Source organism: Aspergillus terreus, genomic scaffold (assembly GCF_000149615.1).
Source record: "Aspergillus terreus NIH2624 scaffold_1 genomic scaffold, whole genome shotgun sequence".
NCBI classification, from domain to species: domain Eukaryota; kingdom Fungi; phylum Ascomycota; class Eurotiomycetes; order Eurotiales; family Aspergillaceae; genus Aspergillus; species Aspergillus terreus.
In genome coordinates this window covers 2,192,003-2,212,388 of record NT_165972.1, presented here as the reverse complement: position 1 = coordinate 2,212,388, position 20,386 = coordinate 2,192,003, and the positions used below count along the sequence as shown (strand labels likewise).

The window sequence follows — 20,386 nt, the reverse complement described above, 5'->3', positions numbered from 1 at the left end:
TGGAAGGATTCTATGGCAGACCAGGTGTGGTGGCTTGCATGATCGCCTGCATTGCTTCATGTTGTGCTGATCCATCGTCCATAGGGTTAGATCCCTAGTATTGGCTAGAGACTCACCTACTGGCTAGAGTCAGTTGGAAACGTGCGCTCCTTTCCTATATCAGGGCCTGTTGGCCTTGAAAGATTGATGAGCTGTATAGACTTAGACGAGGCCATGCTATCTAACCAAAGCCCTTCCTTCCGAACTGTCTCATTTATACATTAAGCCCACTTCCCCAACACCCCCATCAGCACCATCCCAGCAACCAACGACACACCTCCAGTCAGCACCCTCGCCATCGACGCATCCACCAGCTCGCCCCCCTCAATCACCCAATCTCTCGCCCACATATCCACCAGCCCGACCCACGCCAGAATGCCCGCAGACAGCGCATCCAGCGTCCCCAGCGCAATCAGCGTATCCCGCTCATTCCCATTAAACGAATTCAACACCCCCATGCCAATCGCCATCCCCACCGGCGTGATGAGCGCAAAAATCCCCGCCATGACCGCCTTGCTCGGGAAGATGCGCCCCGGCAGCAGCGCGATGCGCGCACCCAGCGCCAGCCCCTCAAAGAACTGGTGGAACACGATCACCACCAGCAGCGTGCGGTAGAACGAGTCCCCCGCGACGACCAGCGTCAGCCCGATCAGGATGCTGTGGAAGACCACGCCGGCCTCCATGACCAGCACGGAGAGCTTGGTGTTCGGCTTGGTCGGGTCGAAGGGGGAGCCGTGGTTGTGGCCGAGGTGGGCGAGGGCTGAGGCGGCGGTGGCGCCGTCTTTGGGGGTGTCTTGCACGGCGGGTGGATGGGTGGTGGTGGTGGGGAGGTCTTTGGGCCCGCGGGCGAGGATCACGCGGTGGCCGATGTACTCGGTCAGGAAGGAGAGGAAGATGCCGGCCATGACGATGGCGGAGGTGGTGGCTTCGTAGGCGAGTTCGCCGAGGCAGTCATTGGTGAACATGAGGTTTGCGTGGGTGTAGAGCTGATTCATTAGCAACGGGCGTATATAGATGGTGTGCATGGGGGGCTTACATGGACAAAGGCAGTGGATATGATAATCCCCGTGCCAAACTGCTTGATGATGGTGAAGCCGATGGAGTTGAAGGCCGGGAAGGGCAGCTTCATGACGATCATGGGCAGGAAGACGCCGATGGCGCTGGTCACCAGCACCACGAACAGCGTGCCGATGCGCAGGGGGATGTCGTAGTCGCGGGTCTGCACGCCGCAGGATTTGGTCGAGCTGCCGCTTTCGGACTCGCCGGCTCCTACGCAGTGTCTATGGCTCTATGTTAGTGGGTTGATCTAGATAGGCAGCGTGGAGACTCACTCAACGCCCGCGTGGAAGTGGCAGTTCTGTCCGGCGTGTTCGCCGCTGGACTCTTCGCTGGTATCGTCGGAGCCCTGGCCAGATTCGCCTTCTTCGAGGATCTGCACGTCGTTTCCGTCGGGGTCGACACAGTATCTATACATGAACTTAGTCGAAAGAAAGAGCGGACGGACACTGTGGCACGCACCTCTCTGAGCCGTGCGAGTGGCAATCCGTGTACTGGGCTGGCATCTCGCCCGTGGGAGTTGCCGTCAAGGACACCTGCACCTCATGTCCGTCGCTGTCAATGCAGTAGACATCATCGCCGTGACTGTGACACCCCGTGACAGCGGCCGCCTGCGCCGCTGCGGTGGTGGTAGCCGGAGCTGAGGTGGCCGTCGCATACGTACTCACAGGCGTCTCACTCCCGTCAGTGCCGTAGCAGTATTCGACGTTGCCGTGCGTATGACAGCCACTGTAAGTCTGTGCCTGGGCTACAGACGCGGCGAGCAGCGCCAGTATCACACCCTGCGTCTGCATCTGCATATGCATCTTGTCTAGGTGGCTGTCGTCTGGAAACTTGACCAAGAGAAGCAGCGAGAATCCAATCCACGATATTTAACACGGGCTGCTCCCAAGGTATCGGCCACCCCTGCTGGATGATTTTTCACCGGCTGCTCTTTGGAAACAAAAAAGATGCCTACGGATGGTCTCACTACGGCGGGAATGGAGAAGTTTTCAACGCCGGCGGCGCAGCTTCACCCCCAAGGTTCTACTGCCAAGCAGCGGCCAAGAGGTAGGATGGGCATGATATGGATGATATTGGCTCTGCGCACTCTCCGCCGGGGCATTAAGGGCTTGTCCCTCTCAAGGTCCTCGGGGGCTGCTTGGCATGTCGCTTGGCAGGTGCATCCGGATGTTGCGTGTTGTCGTCCGCTGTCGGATGTTGCTGTCGGTCATCAGAGGTCGGCAGATGCCGTACGGTGCTGTGTTCATGCGAGTCATGCAATGGATGGAGTATAGAAAACCCCCGATGACAGGAGTAACTGTATCTAGACTTCTAGACGATTCGGACACGCACAAGGTTCTCCTTGGCACCTCAACGATGATCTCTATAGACTTCACCAACATCAGCATCTCTCCCAAAGCATCAAAGAGCTCGTGTGCCGCTGCTTGGCGACTGCTTGGTATGGCAGAGTTTTCGTAGAAGGGCCTATAAAAGGGACCACCCAGCCATCCCTGAACGACAGCCCGTCCTCTACTCTATCAAGGCCGACAGAATATCCCATCCCGACAACTCCACCATGATCTCTCTTCTTTCTTCTTTGCTCCTAGCCAGCGTAGTGGCTGCCGTGCCTGCACCAGCCCATGTGGCCAGAAGCACCAATACCACAACTCCCGCCGCATGGGACGCCGGCGCAGTCACCCAATACCCCATCCATGCCAGCTGCAATGCCACCGAGCGCCACCAGATCGAGGTCGGCCTGAACGAGACCATCGCCCTGGCCGACCACGCCAAAGCTCACATCCTGCGCTGGGGCAACGAGAGCGCCATCTACCGGAAGTATTTCGGCGACAGGCCCTCCTTCGAGGCCATCGGCGCCTACGACATGATCGTCAACGCTGACAAGAAGGGTGTTCTCTTCCGGTGTGATAATCCAGACAAGAACTGTGATCTTGAAGGTAGCTCCCCTTCTCTCATCAGATGCCATTGCCATGGCTTGAACTAAAATGTGTGCAGGCTGGGGCGGACACTGGCGCGGCGAAAACGCCACCTCCGAGACCGTCATCTGCGAGCTGAGCTACCACACCCGCCGCTCGCTCAACTCCATGTGTGCCCTGGGATACACCGTCGCTGGCTTCGAGACAAACACCTTCTGGGCTGCGGATCTCATGCACCGTCTGTACCATGTGCCGGCTGTTGGACAGATGTGGATCGAGCATTTTGCGGAAGGATACGGCGAGGTACTGGAGCTGGCCAAGAGCAATCGCTCGGTGTCGACTAGGGACTCGGAGACGCTGCAGTTCTTTGCTCTTGAGGCTTATGCTTTTGATATTGCCGTTCCTGGGGAGGGATGTCCTGGTGAGCACGAGGAGACTGAAGAGAAGGAGGACATTCCTGATGTGAGTTCTTCATTTGCACCAAGCGCGCATGATAGGTAGCTGACGTGACGCAGAACTGCCACACACATGATGGAGGAGTGCTGCACTGCACCTAAAGACAGACACTTTCCATGTCCAGATAATAGATCTGTATCCCAAAGCCCATACTCCATAGATTAAGTCAACGTACATGTCAATTGAGATAATGACCCGCATCCTCCGCATCCACCCCCCTGTACTCAAAGTACTCCCTCCACTCCGGATCATCAATCAACTCCTGCGCCAACCTCTTCTCATACGCAATCGCAAACTCGCACCCCTCATCCGAGTCCGGTGCCGCACGACGCGGCGGGTAGATGATAATCACCCCCTCTGTCACGCAATCCAGCAGATGGCGATAAGTAACAGGCTTCGCAAACCCAAAATCCGCCTCAGCAACATTCGCATCGCGGTGATCCGTCTGGAGAATCGACATGGGCGGCTGCGCGTTGATCCGGAAGCTCAGCGCCGTACGGTCACGGATCCTCGCCACCATGTCCAGCGTCTGGTCCAGGCTCTCCTGCGTGACGCTGTCGGTCAGCTGGCGGATGTACCGCGCCAGCCTGGGTAGCGGCCAGTTAATCACCTCCGCGACCGTGGGCTGCGGCACAGGCGCCGTCGGCGACATCGCCGCGTACATCACATTACATTGGATCCGCGGCGGACACGTCGGGCTGTGCAGACGGCGGCGCATGTCGACCGCCTCGAACCAGGGCAGAGGTGCGTCCATGTCCGGCTTAAAGACCGGCGCGCGCAGCCGCGTCAGCGTGCGCCAGATGAACGCCGAGAACGCATCGTACGTGGACACCCAGGCGCCGTCCGCGTCCGTCTGCGAGGCCCGCCGCTTCAGCGCCGCGGCCTTGCTCTTCGGCAGGTGGAAGAGCAGCGACACGGCGACGGTGTGGGCGGGATGGCGGCGCGGCGGCGGGGGGCCGTCAATCTTCGCGTCCTCCTGCACCTCGGGCTTCGTCAAGCGCGCGCGGTCGAGACACGCCGCGTCCCAGGGCGGAAAGGCGGATGCGTCGTTAGAACAGACGGCGCGGCAGTTCTCGGCCAGCTGGTGCGTGAGCCCGACCCAGCCCATCACGTCGTTGGCGTAGTGGTGGTGGTGCATGATGAAGACGAGCCCGCCGCGGACGAAGTTCGCCTTGTACGCTGCGACGGTTGGGTGCGCGTCCGGGTGCGCCTCGGGCTTCTCGCCGTAGGTCATTGGCGGCACGCTCCAGCGGGTTAGGTCGCCGAGGGTGGTGGCGCTGAAGTGGGCTTTCTCGATGTCGTCCAGCGACGGGTACTCCGGGCCGGCGGCGTCGAGCCACTGGACGAAGAACCGGACGGTGCTGTCCTTTCTCTTGACGAACGAGTGGCCGCCCTCCGGGTCTTTCTCGATGGTCCCGCAGAGATGGCGGGTCTGGCTGAGTGTGCGCTCGAGGCCGGATTTCAGTACTGCGGCTGCGTTGCTCTTCTCGGCGTCGTCGAGTCGGAAGAATAAGGCGTAGTTGTTGTATGTGCAGGGCGTCAGGTAGTCGAGTGTCGAGACTTTGAATCTCTCTTCCTCTGGGTCGTTTTCCCACCCGTTTGGGTGGAGATGGAAGACTTCTTCTTCTGGCATGGCTGTGGGCTGAGAAGGGACACTCGCAAGTATAACAGTAGCAGGCGTCACTGCATTTATATAGGTTGCATTGCAAGCAATGAGGGGTCGAATGTCCGAACACGTTTTCTACCCGGGCCGTGGGCCCATTTACTAAATCCTTCGATGATCCCAGGGCTTAGAAGGCCTTGATATCGGCTAGTGGTAGCGTGTGTGCTAACGTGCTGGAGGCACATTATGTTATTGACGGTTCATATACAGGGGTCTCTGTGTCTTTCTACATGTTAGAACTGATATACTCATTGTCGAAATATGCTCTCTCTTCCATTCCAGAATAAAGAATGGTAATCGCGGTTCAATGCTCTTGAAGGAATCAGGGCGATAATCAAATCTCTAAGGGATGCAGAGCAGGCCGTTGCCAAGCAGGCTCCGCTTGGGTTCTCACATACGGTGTATCCAATTGTACGGTCTTTTGCCAGCAGATCAAGAGGCTCTGCCTGCCAGACTTCCAATCAGGATACCGTGCTCTCCTCCTCAAGCCAGAGCTGAGCCGCTACTCAGCCGTAACCGACGGCTGTTTCATCCAGGCAAGGATTCCGACGCTAGCTCACTGGAGTGGGACTGAGGGTTCACTGTCTCCGGACCGTCTGACATGGTGCGAGGCTCAAACCATTTGATTTGATAAAGTGGTATGGAAGCTCCTGACTCAGATTGTGTACTCGACGTCTGGTGAGATCTACAGCATGCCAGCCCTTTGTTAAATAGTATTATTATTGTTAGTAATTATATAGAAGATGGCAGGGGGAAGTGTCAGAACAAACGTCAACCCAGCATGATGACCGGTTACTGACGCTCCTAATTACTGTGTTATCTATTTGTCGAGGTAGCATGGTGTTATGACAGTGCAGGCGGGGACACGGCCTTGCGGCGGCGAATCTTGCTTATGAAGTACATAATCTCGATGATAGTGTTGAAATGGGGAATGTAGTTTCATGTTTCCAACCAAGCACATTCTTAGAAATTGGTCGGACTATCCGCCAATTCACGTCCAGAAGTAGGACAAGGAATAAGAAGCAATCAATCTACCATGCTCACGGTATAGGCATTGTGCCTCAGCGCCATGAGGACCAGCTTCTGCCTATTCCACTGATGTCCTAGTTCTGTATGAGGCTGCTCACAGGTAAGACATACTGAACCAGTCCATAAGATTGCAATCCTCCGTCTGCTGCCTCGTGTGTATAAGATCGAGAGTTAGAGTGCTTAGTCCGCTTATTGCACGCTCGGACTTCATTTTTATACCGATCGTTCTCCAGGCGCTGGTAGATGATTTGCCTAAGCTTTTTGAACTAATTCGATCATTTAGGTAAAGACTTGGTATATTCTGAACCATACATGTCGATTTAGGGTCATCCAACTAGACTCAATTGCCTACAGCCTCTGCGTGGTGTATGGTCCTCGCGCTTTGCTGCGTAGAATGAATAATCCTGAAATACGTCGTCCGATATCATCAGATTTTAGATCATGTTTCTATTCTCAATGTTTGAAGAATGGTGATGCTCATCCACCAGACGATGACAGAGCGCTTACACATTCCCAAATAGACATTTCTGTCGATCTTGCTCAAGTGGGAAACCGGCCCGCCATTCGACTGTAGCTTTCCAAATACAGTAACCACTCCTCCATCGAGGCGACACGATCTCCATCTCCAAAAAGAACAAGAAATATATCAAACCAATTCGACCAAAATAGTAAATGTTCCTCTAGAAAACGCCTTACCATGCCATCCTCATTCACAGAACGTACCAGCTTTTCCAGACCTCAAGCAGAGGCGCAGTGACCTCCATCAACCCTCAGATCGGTTCCTGTCATGAATCCACTGCCATCAGCCAGCATGTACACAGTGGGCGCCTTGAAGTCCTCGGGCACACCCAGGCGGCCAAGCAGGGCGCCACGCATCCAGGTCTGCTCGACCTCGGGTTTCTCCTTCAGAAGGGCATCGGTCATGGCAGTGCGGATGTACTGTTTCCAATTAGTATCTCCATGTGTTAAAGGAGTAGCTTGACTTACGCCCGCAGACAGAGTGTTGACGCGAATACCGTACTGGCCCCATTCCTGGGCGACGGAGCGGCACATCTGGTGCACGGCAGCCTTGGAGGAGTTGTAGGCGGTGCATGTGAGGCCCTGATATGATTAGACGAGGTCGAGTAGACGGCATTGTAGACATCACGTACCCGGTTGGCAATCTGGCCGGACATAGAAGCAATCATCACAATACTGCCGGGCGTGCCTTGTTCCTTGAAGATGCGGGCGCAGTGCTTCGCAGGAATGAAGGTTCCAATCACGCTACACAATCAGCCCAGTCTTCTTTCAGGAGATCTGTGTAGTTTCTCGGTCACTCACTTCACATCCAGCATTTTCCGCCACATATCAATCGGGTACTCCAGAGCCGGCACCATCTGCTGGATCCCGGCGCAGGTAATGGCTCCCCGCAGCGGCATGTTGCGCTCCTTGCCCTCCGCGGCAATCCGCTCAAGCACCTCCTTGGTCGACTCCTCGTTGGTGATGTCGCATTGAGTGTAGGTCGCCTTCAGACCCCGCGCGGTCGCAAGCTTCTGCAGCGTCGCCCATTCTTCGGCGCTGGGAGCGGGCAGCAGATCCATGCAGGCCACATCACCGCCGGCCTCGACAACCGCCGCAGCAAGGACAATCCCCAGACCGCGGGCACCACCGGTGATGGCAACGGTGCGGCCGCCGAGAGAAAAGAGGTCCCCAGTGCGGGCGACGGCGGGGTTCTGGATGGATTCCGGCACGCCGGCGGTGGTGTGGTCGAGGGCGACGGAGGGTGCCATGATAAGGTTGCAGGGGGGTTGGTAGATATTGATTACTGTTTGGGCTTTTTAGGATAGTGATGGGATTGAAGAGATACATGGCTGTATTTATTGTCCTACTTCGACGGATGTCCACCGCACTGCGCTTATGGACAACCCAACTAGGAGAGTGTGGTCAGACACACAGAGAAGGTCTTTGCGCAGGAATAGCCTCTGCAGCACCTGCCCCTCTATGGGTCTAGACACCGTTTGCATGTACTACTGTCGGGCCGATCAACTGCGTCTACAAATCGGCGGTCGATGACGCTGGTTCGGTGGTCCGGTCCCGGGCTTAATATTTCCATTCCAGGTATATGGAGAGAGGACGGTTCTTGCCGCCTGAAACAGTAATATGGGGTTGTACATTTCCGGGGCACCGCATCGACATGTGGAGGGCCCATTGTCCATGGAGCATCTCGTGGAGGCGCTTATGTCTTCCCTTTTAGGTAATGTTGGATCTCGGCTCGGGGGTCTGCCGATCTCCACAGTCCCGGCTCAGCTGGGACCTGGAGATATTTGGACCGGCATCGGTTGTCTGCGTCTCGGTCTCGGTCGTCACATCACATCCATGTCAGTAAGCTGATTAGAGCCGGTGGGAGGAACCTAAACAGGCCGTGATGGAACGGGCACAGCGCAGGGAATAAAAGGGTGTACGGACTCCCCAGAACCGGTCGGTAGACAGTTAGGTATTGCAGAACATGAACTAGTGGTCTCTCATATGCCATGCGCTATTTTCCCGGCTTTGAATATCCCCGGGTCGTCATCGTCGGCCCTCCACAAACCGCGGATCCATCCCGGTTCCCGTAAAAAAACTGGGCTGATATTCAGCAATGACGTCCCGAGTTTACTCCGGCAGTGTGTCGGGGAATATAAGGGTATGGGGCCCCGGGATGTACTTCAGATGACTATAAACCCTAGGTATAGAGGCTGTATACGGTCAGGGCACGATACCCCATCATGACTTTTCTCGTGGGAAAACCTCTAACATGGGCAATCACGGCCACTGCTGGTAGTGGCTTTCTGCTGTGGGTTACTGTCTATTTTCCAGTTGGGACTCTGTGTTAATGGGGTGTATCTAGTTTTGGCTATGATCAGGGTGTTATGTCTGGCATCCTGTCAGGGGATGCCTTCACTCGAACCTTTCCCGAGATTGATACCACTGCTAGTGGACACGGAAGTTCTTCGTTGCAAGGCACTGTGTGAGTCCATCGCAATTTCATTCTGACTTCTACTAATACATGTCAGTGTTGCTATCTATGAAATCGTACGTTCATCCTCCGACACCCACAGACCAAGCCTAATCCTCTAGGGCTGCTTCCTGGGTGCCCTGGTGGCGCTATTTGCAGGCGAACGACTAGGCCGTCGCATGTGTATCATGGCCGGCTGCGTTATCCTCAGCATCGGTGCTGCCCTCCAGGCGACGGCATATACCATTCCACATATGATCGTGGGCCGCATTGTGGCTGGCGTTGGAAACGGCCTCAACACAAGTACCATCCGTAAGCTTCCGTCTGCGTTCATGGAAGAGTGCTCTTCTAAACTGTGCAGCTGTGTGGCATTCGGAGTTGAGCAAGGCTGCTAGTCGTGGTAAAGGAGTCAGTGATGTCGACGCCCTTGTCTTTTCTTCATACTAACTAGTACAGCTTGCCATTGAATTGTGTATCAATATTTTCGGAGTCATGACAGCATACTGGGTTGGTAAGTTTATGTCATAGTCCCGACATAGGAACATATTGACCAGGCAGACTACGGTATGAGCTACGTGAAAAGCGAGGCCCAGTTTCGCTTTCCCCTGGCTCTGCAGATTCTCTTCGCCATAATCACCTTTATTGGTGTCATACTCCTGCCTGAATCTCCCAGATGGGTACGCTCTCTGCTTCGTCCTCCTTTCGAAGGCTCGAGCTAACTCTTCTAGCTCATCGCGCACGACCGGCACAACGAAGCCCGCCACATCCTGTGGGCCATCCAGCCTAACGCCCATCATATATCCGAAGATGACCCGGTGGTGAACCTTGACGTTGCGGACATCACCAAGGCCATTGTGGAAGAACAGGCAGCTTCCAAGGAGGGATCTTTCAGGGCTGTGTTCAAGAACGGTCCTCAGCGGTTCCTTCATCGAACACTACTCGGAATGGGTGGCCAAATGATGCAGCAGATGTCTGGGGTGAACCTCATCACCTATGTGAGTCCATCTATATATTCCATAGATACCACAGAGCTTCATCTGATATGATCAGTACAACACCGTGATCTTCGAGAAATCCGTCGGCATGACCCATAACTTGGCTTTGCTGATGGCCGGGTTTAACGGGGTCGCTTATTTCGTCTCGACGTTTGTCCCCATCTGGACCATTGATCGGTAGGGCCCTCTTGTTTCTTCTGATAATAATCTCTAACGCGCTCAGACTGGGGCGACGCAAATTGATGCTCTTTGCCGCTGCTGGCCAATGCTGTTGCATGGCGATCTTGGCCGGCACTGTATGGGACGGTAGCCATGCCTCTGGAATTGTGGCCACGGTCATGCTCTTCCTGTTCAATTTTTTCTTTGGCGTGGGCCTCCTCGCAATTCCCTGGCTCTGTATGTCATGCATGGACGATCTGTGGAAATATCGACTGACAGACACAGTGCCCGCTGAGTACTCACCCCTGGCCATCCGAACTCACTCTGCAGCCCTTGCTACCGCGACAAACTGTATGCTTTCCACCCAGCTAAGAGATGGCATTCCTCTAATGACTGACAGGGATCTTCACCTTCCTCGTCGTGGAAATCACCCCGGTGAGCATCGACAACATCGGCTACCGCACCTACATCTACTTTGCCGTCTTCAACTTCTGCTTCCTCCCACTGATCTACTTCTTCTACCCGGAGCCGCGCAACCTGACCCTGGAACAAGTCGACCTGCTCTTCACCGGCGAGAAGGTGAAACTGCACTGGCATCCCTCCATGGGTACCGCCGGCGACCCGACCGCGCGCGTGGTGGCGAGCAAGAAAGAGTCCGAGAGCGACGTTCAGCATGTGGAGTAACTCATCCGGATGCTGGTTGGTGTAGTTTGGTTCAGTGTCTGCGAGACCACATTGTGTACTACCTAGATAGATCTGCTTTGCCTCAAATGTCCTCTGACTATTTATCCACCGGCAAAACATATAGTCCATGTTCGACGGGCAGAAATTTCAATTCCCCGGAATTCCCCCGCATCGTCGGCGCTTATCGGTACCAAAAACGGCAATTTTTGCCATCGGCCCCAGAGTCGGCAGTCTTCCTATTAGAGTAGTCGTTCCCCCCCTTGCCCATCACAGCACTTGCAATGTTCAACACACGGTAGAATATGACTTAGAAGCTGCGTATAGATGGCAGACATCATGCGACAACCGCAAAATGCCGACTCCCCAGTGCGCACTGCTCCCCGCAGACGCACCCGGACGGGGTGTGTCAACTGCAGTCGGCGCAGGCGGAAGTGTACGTCCCTATCCCTGGGGTCCCGGTAATGTCGTGGTCTATATACTCATCCCAGTCCAGGCGACGAGGCAAAGCCGTCCTGCACGGGATGCAAGCGGCGCGGTGATAAGTGTCAGTGGCGCGTGCTAGGCTCGTTCCGAGATGCCAATATCAAGGTGCTTGAGCCGGAGCATCCCTCGATGAACCAGACCGTCGGCAATCGCAATCAGCGCCAGAGTAGATTCAAAGTGAGTCTTACAGTGCATTGCTAGTCGATGGTTCGTCGCGCTAACGCCCCTAGATCTTGAACGTGCAGCCGCCATCGCCCCGCAGGTCCGAGGCAGATGGCACTGGCAGCAAGGACCAGCGTCAACAGCAACAGGATGAAGGCGAACACCATCTAACAGAGACTCCGTCAGGGGCAGCGCCAGCAGCGTCCGAGATCCATCTGGATGGACACTCCGCTTCTGCCGTGCCAGACAATGTTGACAATGTCCTCAATCCCACCCCCTATCATCCAGACCACTCCCCCCATAGTCACTCCCCCTCGATATGCACAGAGGCATCCTTTGCCCCCGCTGCCCATCATCCGTCTCCCACTAGTGTAGGGCTAAATGGCACCGCCAATCACCGGACGCCGGACCATTATCCGTGCGATGACCCCCCGGGCCAGCCATACATGCACTCGAGTCCCGAGGAGTTCGTCGTGAACGAACTGACCGCGCTGCGCGATCTCTCTGGAAACACGGCGCCCTTTGCGCCACCCAGCTCAGAGCCCTATCCCACTATCGCGTCGCCGCTCTTTGACCACAGCGTCTTCTCGGACCCGGCCAACTTTACCGATAATATCTTCGTTCCGGGCTCGGCCTACGAAGCCCTGCATACGGCGCTGCGGAATCGGCAGCTCTGGACTGCGCGACCCGATATCCCCAGCCGGACAGAATCGCCTGTATCTGTCCCTGGGTATGGAGTTCCGATAGATGGGATACGGCCCGATGCTGGTCGACATCATCATCGGCAACAGCCGAGTCGGGGCTTTGAGCTCTCGCCGGATCGGGAGAATGTGCTCTGGCAGAACTATCTGAATGAGATTTGTCTATGGGTGGGTGCTTTATTCTCTTGGACTTGTACCCGGTGGTTTAGTCTGGTCCTAACCATGCATAGCTCGACATGTTCGACAGCCATCGGCACTTCGCCTCGACGTTTCCGCAGATGGCAAAGTCCGCGCCGCACCTGCGATACTCCATCCTGGCGCTGTCTGCGAGACAGATCGAGCGGAAGCAGAATGAAAAGTCCCAGTCGGAAAGTCTCTCGCTGTACCAAGAGGCAATCCATCTCCTCCTACCAGAGCTAGAGAGCAAGACCACCCCCGTTATCGCCTCCTGCGTAATTCTCTGCGTGCTGGAAATGCTGAGCTGTATGTCCAGTCGTTTACTACGCTCCTCTTTATCATTCTGACTCAACAGGTAACCCCAAGGAATGGCGTCGCCATCTCGACGGCTGCGCGTATCTGATCCAAGCCGCCGAGATCAACGGGTTCTCAGGGAAGGAGGAACAAGCCCTGTTCTGGTGCTTCGCTCGCATGGGTACGTATCCCTCTCTACCAGCCTGTAATCTAAATAAATGCCAACGTCAGCAGATGTCTGCGGCGGCCTCATATCCGAAGAAGAGACCATCATCCCCATCCGGCACTGGATCCCTAAAGACATGACTCCCGCCGAGGCATCCCAGCTCTTCCTCACATCGAACGTCTCCGCCTTCGACACCTACGCAAACTATACCGTGTACCTCTGCGCGCAGACCGTCGGCGTCCTCTTCGGCGCCTCCACCACGCCGCAGCCCTACCTGGGGAGCCCGGACGACGCCGACTCGTACGTCCACCGTTGGAAGAGACTGTTCGCTAGCGTGGAGCAGTGGTACGACAACCGGCCGAACCAGATGAAGCCGATATTTACGGTGGGGGCGAGCATCGAGTGGGGAAGTGCGAGGCCGTTTCCTACTGTGCTGTATGGGAACGGCGCAGCGAGTATGTCTTCTCTCTTCCCATGGGCACATCTGGGTGTGTCCTGACGAGTGTAGTCTCCGGAAACCAGCTATATCACACGTGTGCATTGCTTCTGCTGCAGCGGAAACCGAAGACGCTCTCTCTGCCGCGACGGCCGGTACGTTCAAAACAGCTCTTAGGTGGCGATGATGCTAACAGCGGTAGAAATCGGTTCTCTGGCACGCCCGCCAGATCTGCGCCATTTCGGCCTCGAATACCCACCAGTAAGATGCCATCGCTGTGACAGCCTGGACACTGCTAACTCCATCAGTGGCTGCTGGACGAACGCGCTGCAGCCGCTCTGGCTGGCGGGAAAGACCATGTCGCATCATTCGGAGCATGCGGCCATCGTCGAGACGTTGACGCGCATCGAGCGCGAGACGGGATGGGCGACGGCGTGGCGGGTTGAGGATCTTAGGGATTTTTGGGGCGATGACGATGATGTTAATGGGGTAGAGGATAGTATGAGGATGGATATAGAGATGGATGTGAATCTGCAGACGCCGAGGAGTTACGGGGGGGGTCGGTGACTGCGTACATAGGTCTATGTATGAGAGGTATATGGTCAGATATATATTTCGATGTATATATTGGCAGACACTGGACAGTTACATAGATGCATGATTATCACGAGCGACTAGATATAGAGAGTCCATGACATGACTATATCCACATGTCTAAAGTCATATATCCTACTAGTATACTACATGACCATCATAATCGCACCACCATAGCCTATCCTCCATCTCTACAATTCTACCTCTGTCTTACAATCCAATGCCCAGCTTACCTCATCCCTCCAACAAGAAAGACTGATTCTGAGCACAAAACCCGGGGCCCCCAGGAACCCCGAACACCCCATCCAGCACGACACGTCCTCCATCCCACAACCGTTCCCCAGACAACAACCCGGCATTGAGCTCAACCCGCCCAAGATACCAACAAGACGGCAGCTATGGTCCAGATTTCTACGCACCCCTAGCCCTAGCCAAATGACATCAACAGCGTAACCCGAGGAACATACCTCCTCCGACAGAATGCCAACCCTCTAAGAATGAAGGGTGAATGCGGAGCGTCAGGCACAGGCACCGCCTCGCACATACCACAGAGCCCGGGACATTCTTCTCCGGGGATCGACGACAGGGCGTTCGAGGCGGCTGGGGCGCAAGGGATGGTGAGAAGGGAGTGCAGCGATCCAGGGTGTTGGCTACACTCGCTACTCGGCCGAGCGCATGGATCTGCGCTGCGCTTGGCCTTGTCCCTTCATTCTTGCGCGGCGGTGATGTTTTCATTCTTTGCTGGGTGTGAGGGTGTAGGTTGCGACGGTTGATGTGCGGCACTGCCTCATCCCTATGGTGGTCGCATGACCTGTTCTGTTTGTGGTATGGAGGTGGCATATCTACCAGGTACGGAGTAAGGTAAGTGGGAGAGGGGTTCTGTGGTGTGTTGTCGGGCTTGGATATGGTGGTCACTGCGCTGGATTGTGTACGTGTGTGAAAGCTGTGGTGTTGGGTTGCGTCTGCTGCTTGATTGCTTAGCAGATGCCTCACCTAAGTAGCATAATCACTCCTCGATATTGGTATTCTAGAGTAACCAGGGATTAGTACGCTGTACTCGTAGTCTTACTCCCGTGCCGTCTGTGGTGGAGATTATCAGTAGTCTCTTTAGTCTCTTGATTTGAGCTTGTCCGTTGGGCAGAGCATGGTCTCAGCGGAGTCTACCATGGGTAAAGCGTTTTGTATTGGTGGATCTGAGTGAAACAGACGTTAATTGCGTGTTCCTTCTGGCAGCCTAGATAGATAGTGGAGTGGCGGAGTGGAGATACGAGGAAGGCTTGTTGAGTGCCGTTTTCATCGATCTGTACGGGCGGTGTTGCATTGGGTGATTATCTACTTTCTTCAGGGCATTCAATATCGCACCAGTCGATCAGTCGAACGTGTATGGATCTTTCTCTGATTTTGTAGGTGGTATCGGGAGATATGGCGATAGATATATTTGTATGGTTGGGATAGTGAGTAGTCGATGTTGAATATATATCTCAACAACACACATATCCCACCACAACTCAAGAGACAGACTACACCATTACAACTCCTAAACGAGTTACTAGGCTATCATATTATCAATACTATCAGACTATCAGGCCATCGGGCTATCAGACTATCCCTAGTCATAGTAAACACCGAGAACGATCTCAATCCTGTACTTCTACATACCTGCATCAAGTTGAAACACGGATGAAGCCATCGCTACGAACCTCCAACGCCACAGCTGTCAAACAACATAACAGCTGAGACAGGGCGATCATTACCAGACTAATTCCACCTGCCAGGACGATTGGTCGAAAGCAGACGAGGAGATCTATCACATCGAGACGAAAACGAAGCTGGAATGCACCAGCCCCTGTCGACAGCACCACTGATTGGATGCGCCGACCATCCCACTCCGCAATCATATCAAACTTCACCTCTGCGAATTTTTAGACAGCATTCATCAGTACCAAATCGCTTGAGAAGACTCAAAGAGCGGGTTCTAGCGTGTATATTTGATCGCTGGTACTCCCTAGCGTGTTTCCAAGGAAGCCACCATTGACCCTGAGCCGACGCACGACCTCTCCCTCCCTCCTTCTCCTGACCGACGTCTCCTTGATTTATTTTGATCACATCGACCATACGAGAGCATCCCTAGACATTACGCGACTGCACACAGAATCTACTGGGCGTCGACGACCGTCGCAAAACATTGCGCAATGCACACATCCTCCCCAACGACAGACGTGCGACCGTCGCCCGCAGACACAAAACGGCCAAGAACCCCCTCGACCACCTTTGTCTCCATCACCGAAAACCACCGGTCAGTCGCCTCGTCACCCACCTCGCCGCGCGAAAACTACGACCCAACCGTGGGCGCCAAACCCTACTCGCCGTTCTACCGCCATGCCACGTCCACGATGGACGGCGAACGGGTGACAATCAATGCTAAAGAAGTCGCCGGTGCGGGCGTGTACACCCTCACCGAGCTGGAGCGACAGTCGTCCGACGAAAGCGACAACCGGCGCGGATCGAAGCTGTGGGCGGAGAAGAAACGGCATTGCGACTGTATGCGGTCGATGCCCACTGGCCAGCGCATCATGATCAAGGCCGCTATCGCTGTGGTGACGCTGGGGAGTATGGTGGCGATTGCGCTGGGGATTACGGCGGCCGTCGGGGGTGGTGTGTGGCGATCGGATCATCAGCAGAGTGATATTGGATGAGATGGAATGTTGCGGTGGCTACGCGAGTTGGGGGATAAAGGGGGCGTCAGGGGGGAAGGGGAGTGGGGGAAAGGAGTCCGTGTACATGATCAAATAGAAGCGCATTGCACCAGCTGTACAGAGGTGCGATGTCATTGTGTATCAACTGCGTTCTCACTGACATTCACACCTGCGATATACGAAATGTGTCCTGATTTGAAGCATCACGAGAGTCAAGAGGCACGATTAGGGCAGACGGCCTTGGTGCCTGATAACCGGGGAAACGTAAGGCCGCTCACGTGACGCACTACCGACCAAGACGGTACAAAAACATCGCCGATCGTTTTCCCGCTTTCTCTCTTTTTCTTCTTTTCTTCTTCACATCGAAAAGCTTTAACAGAACCTGCCACGACCACCGTCCAGCCTCTCTCCACGGCGGTGTGTTGCCTTCGATCTACGGATCGTTCGGTTCTGGAGAGTAATCTATTTCCTTGATAGGAAGTTTGTCTCTCGTTGGGTCCTCTTCAGTGAGGGCGATGAGGGGTGAATGTCGATGACGGGATACATTCTTTTGCCAACTCTCCACAGATGATGAAAGTACCAATGCAAAAACAGTTTCATGACTCCAGGCTCTTTCCTGCTTAACCGTATCGTCAGTATGTGGCCCAGTAGTCCGAGCATCCCTGCGTCCCGGGAAAGAAGCTTCATCCCGGGTGCACCACGTGTGGACCGCTTCGTGTGTGTGCCGCTGCACATCCAGGCATGGCACGGGAGTAGAATGAGGAGGAGACGCGACAGCCCCGGATCACAGCCAGTACTCCGTACGGGAAGGGGACGATTGACTCCCATAGCCAGGAGCGGCTGATCAGCTGGCCCACAGGGGACCACAGGGAGCCAGGAGAAACAAGGGGGTCTGGGATGGCCTGCTCGGCGCCCCCTACCCTATCCTGATCCCAAAACATTGCGCAGGGTCGATCGGATGGCTACCTCTGACAAATGGGGGGAGGCATCGGCCCCGATGAGGTGGTGATTCCCATACCAGCCCCTAGAGTCTGGGTTGGGTCGGAGGTCCAGGAATGCGACTCCATTGCTCTCTGGGGACGCTCGGGGACACTCGCCGACTCGTCGTGCAGGCAGATCAAGACTCATGGACAACGAAGCAGGTCCTATCCATTCCAGGCCGCATTCTCCGGGACATAACGAAAGCTCGCGCGGTATTTGTTTACCTCCCGGCCGATGCAAGATTCGTCAACGCAGGCGTGGGAGGGTGACGAGGAATTCACGATAAAAGGCAGATGGTCATCCGTCGTCCATCGAAGCCTCCTAGACCTTCACTTGTGGCAGTCTTCCTTCGTTCCTTAGCATTTCCTTGATCCAAGTGTGCCGAGCCACAACGCAGTCACTCATTTCATTCCCTCGTTCTTTGCGTTCAGTGCTTCTAAAGAAAAGAAATACACAAAATGAAGGGACTCCAAACCGGTATTCCCCTCGCAGTGCTGGCCGCTGTCGCCCAGGCCCAGATGTTCAAGGTTGGCGGCAACCACGGCGACGACAACGGCAATGGCGCCAGCCTGAGCTTTGACCAGACTCACAACACTGGAATCAACAACGCCGCGTCGAACAAGCAGGAGGCCTCCTACAACGCCCTGGCCAAGGGTAAATTCGGCGGCCACTTCCGCCGTGACCACCCTGACGACGATACTGTTGGTGGAAACTACGGCAATGATGTTGGCAATACCATTGGCAACTCCCACAAGGAGGGGGCCAACGGCAAGGTTGGTAACCACGGCGACAACCACCAGGACGACTCCGTCAACAAGCTGTCTGATTTCGACGACTTTCTGCGCAAGCGGCAAGTCGGCGGCAACAAGGGTGACGATCAGGGCAACACCGCGAGCCTTGGTGGAGACCAGTCGGTCAACACTGATATCAAGAACAGCTGGACGAACGAGGAGAACGTGAAAGTCAACGTCGTGCACAAGGTGGATGACAAGCACGACGAGCATGACAAGCATGACAAGCATGATGAGCATGACAAGCATGACAAGCATGATGAGCATGATGAGCATGACAAGCATGATGAGCACGACAAGGATGATGAGCCTGAGGACTGTGACGATCCTGAGGAGCATGAGATGGGACTGTTCAAACCCATCCGCAAGCGCTTCGGACCTGGCTTTATGAGTGTCGGCGGCAACTATGGCAATGACGATGGCAATGGCCTTGACTTGTCCATGGACCAGAGCCAGAACACGGACATCAACAACGACTACTCGAACAAGCAGAAGGCCAGTGCCAATGCCCTCGCCGAAGCGGACGTGAAGCCGTTCTTCAAGCGTGGTCACGTCGGTGGAAACCATGGCAACGACGCTGGTAACGGCGCCGACTTCAACAACGATCAGACCGTGAACACCAATGTGAACAACGAATGGAAGAACGATCAGAAGCTGTCCGAGAATAAGGCTAAGATCAAGGACTTCTTTCCCAAGAAGCGTTCCGCTCCAGGATTCTTCCGTGCTGGCGGCAACCATGGCAATGACCGCGGCAACGACGCCGACTTCTCGTTTGACCAGACCCAGAACACTGCGATCAACAACGCGCACAAGAACAAGCAAGACCTCTCTGCGAATGCGCTCGCGGATTTCGAGGGCGGCGTCCCCTTCCTGCCCAAGCGTCACGTCCACCCGGATCCCTTCCACGGCATCATCCCCGAAGGACCCGCGTTCATCGCGGGTGGAAACTATGGCAACGATGGTGGAAACTCACTTGGTTACAGCGGTGACCAGACCGACAACCACGAGATCAACAACGGCTGGGCCAACGACCAGGAGACGTCTGTCAACGCTGCTGCCGACGCTGACTTCGGCCACTTCAAGCGTGCCTACCGCCCTACCACCCCTGAGGAGCCGACCGAAGACACTGTCAGCCACGCCGCCAACTCCCCGGAGGGCGCCTGTGAGACTGAGACCCGCGAGGTCGTCCAGACCGTGACCGAGACCGTCTACGCCCAGCCCACCAGCAGCGCGGTTGCCAGCAAGCCTTGGGATCCCATCCAGATGGCTCCCATGGCGACTCCCACTCCCACCAGCGCCCACATCCCCTTGAGCACCGTCGTCCAGGCTTCTACCTACCACATGATCCCCGTGTTCGTGCCCGAGGCGTCCTCTCCTGTGTCCAGCGCTGCGGTTGCCTCCAGCTCGCACGTCGCAGCCTCCAGCTCCGCCAGCGTCCCCACCTCCGTTGACGCTTACCGTCCCGGTGCCTCCAGCCAAGCTACCCCCAGCCCCTCCTCCCACGCCGGCGTTGTCTTCGACGGCGCCGCTGGCCATGTGACCCCTCACACCGGCCTGGTCTCCCTCTTCTGTGGTGTTGTGGCTCTCCTCGCCTTTGTGTATTAGAAGGATGGTGGAGCATATGGTGCGGTTCTTGTCTGACGACCCTGTTTATGCCATGCACCTTTACATTCGATCCGTTTAATTCGCATTTCATCCGACGTTCGGTTGACCTAATTTGACTTCTACTGATAGCAATGATTTTGATTCTTTTTGTTTATGTTATATCCTTTCATTCATCAGTCCTCGTAGTCTCGTATCTAGTATCTAAAGATCCATCTTTAGAGGTCTTGTAGAAGCGGCAGAATCGGTGTCTGTCGACTAGCACGTGCGTGCTACGCTGAGGGTCAAGATAAACTCTGATATCGGCCCGGCCAGAAACGCTGCCAGATCGG

General features: G+C 55.4%; 8 protein-coding genes across 8 annotated transcripts; 5 read left to right on the top strand and 3 right to left on the bottom strand.

Moving 5' to 3' along the window:
* Positions 1-260: 260 nt before the first annotated feature.
* On the bottom strand, positions 261-1,901 carry zrfC (putative ZIP Zinc transporter; the record flags this gene model as incomplete). The annotated part of the gene is made up of 4 exons (XM_001210879.1): positions 261-1,025; positions 1,076-1,319; positions 1,371-1,505; positions 1,558-1,901. 4 exons carry the CDS (start codon positions 1,899-1,901, stop codon positions 261-263), a joined length of 1,488 nt encoding a protein of 495 aa, XP_001210879.1.
* Positions 1,902-2,653: 752 nt separating this feature from the next.
* aspf2 (major allergen Asp F2) lies at positions 2,654-3,036 on the top strand (the record flags this gene model as incomplete). Its single annotated transcript, XM_001210878.1, has 2 exons — positions 2,654-2,997; positions 3,033-3,036. 2 exons carry the CDS (start codon positions 2,654-2,656, stop codon positions 3,034-3,036), a joined length of 348 nt encoding a protein of 115 aa, XP_001210878.1.
* A 609-nt stretch (positions 3,037-3,645) lies between these two features.
* Positions 3,646-5,100, bottom strand: ATEG_00791 (uncharacterized protein; the record flags this gene model as incomplete). Its single annotated transcript, XM_001210877.1, has 1 exon — positions 3,646-5,100. One exon carries the CDS (start codon positions 5,098-5,100, stop codon positions 3,646-3,648), a length of 1,455 nt encoding a protein of 484 aa, XP_001210877.1.
* Positions 5,101-6,897: 1,797 nt separating this feature from the next.
* On the bottom strand, positions 6,898-7,928 carry ATEG_00790 (oxidoreductase, short chain dehydrogenase/reductase family; the record flags this gene model as incomplete). Its single annotated transcript, XM_001210876.1, has 4 exons — positions 6,898-7,098; positions 7,147-7,260; positions 7,311-7,422; positions 7,480-7,928. 4 exons carry the CDS (start codon positions 7,926-7,928, stop codon positions 6,898-6,900), a joined length of 876 nt encoding a protein of 291 aa, XP_001210876.1.
* Positions 7,929-8,903: 975 nt separating this feature from the next.
* Positions 8,904-10,971, top strand: ATEG_00789 (uncharacterized protein; the record flags this gene model as incomplete). The annotated part of the gene is made up of 9 exons (XM_001210875.1): positions 8,904-8,971; positions 9,026-9,145; positions 9,192-9,210; positions 9,256-9,445; positions 9,692-9,810; positions 9,862-10,128; positions 10,184-10,305; positions 10,352-10,524; positions 10,688-10,971. 9 exons carry the CDS (start codon positions 8,904-8,906, stop codon positions 10,969-10,971), a joined length of 1,362 nt encoding a protein of 453 aa, XP_001210875.1.
* A 612-nt stretch (positions 10,972-11,583) lies between these two features.
* On the top strand, positions 11,584-13,957 carry ATEG_00788 (uncharacterized protein; the record flags this gene model as incomplete). The annotated part of the gene is made up of 8 exons (XM_001210874.1): positions 11,584-11,631; positions 11,685-12,485; positions 12,548-12,800; positions 12,850-12,969; positions 13,023-13,409; positions 13,463-13,545; positions 13,593-13,651; positions 13,699-13,957. 8 exons carry the CDS (start codon positions 11,584-11,586, stop codon positions 13,955-13,957), a joined length of 2,010 nt encoding a protein of 669 aa, XP_001210874.1.
* Positions 13,958-16,176: 2,219 nt separating this feature from the next.
* Positions 16,177-16,680, top strand: ATEG_00787 (uncharacterized protein; the record flags this gene model as incomplete). The annotated part of the gene is made up of 1 exon (XM_001210873.1): positions 16,177-16,680. One exon carries the CDS (start codon positions 16,177-16,179, stop codon positions 16,678-16,680), a length of 504 nt encoding a protein of 167 aa, XP_001210873.1.
* Positions 16,681-18,119: 1,439 nt separating this feature from the next.
* On the top strand, positions 18,120-20,057 carry CweA (putative GPI anchored protein; the record flags this gene model as incomplete). Its single annotated transcript, XM_001210872.1, has 1 exon — positions 18,120-20,057. One exon carries the CDS (start codon positions 18,120-18,122, stop codon positions 20,055-20,057), a length of 1,938 nt encoding a protein of 645 aa, XP_001210872.1.
* Positions 20,058-20,386: the final 329 nt, after the last annotated feature.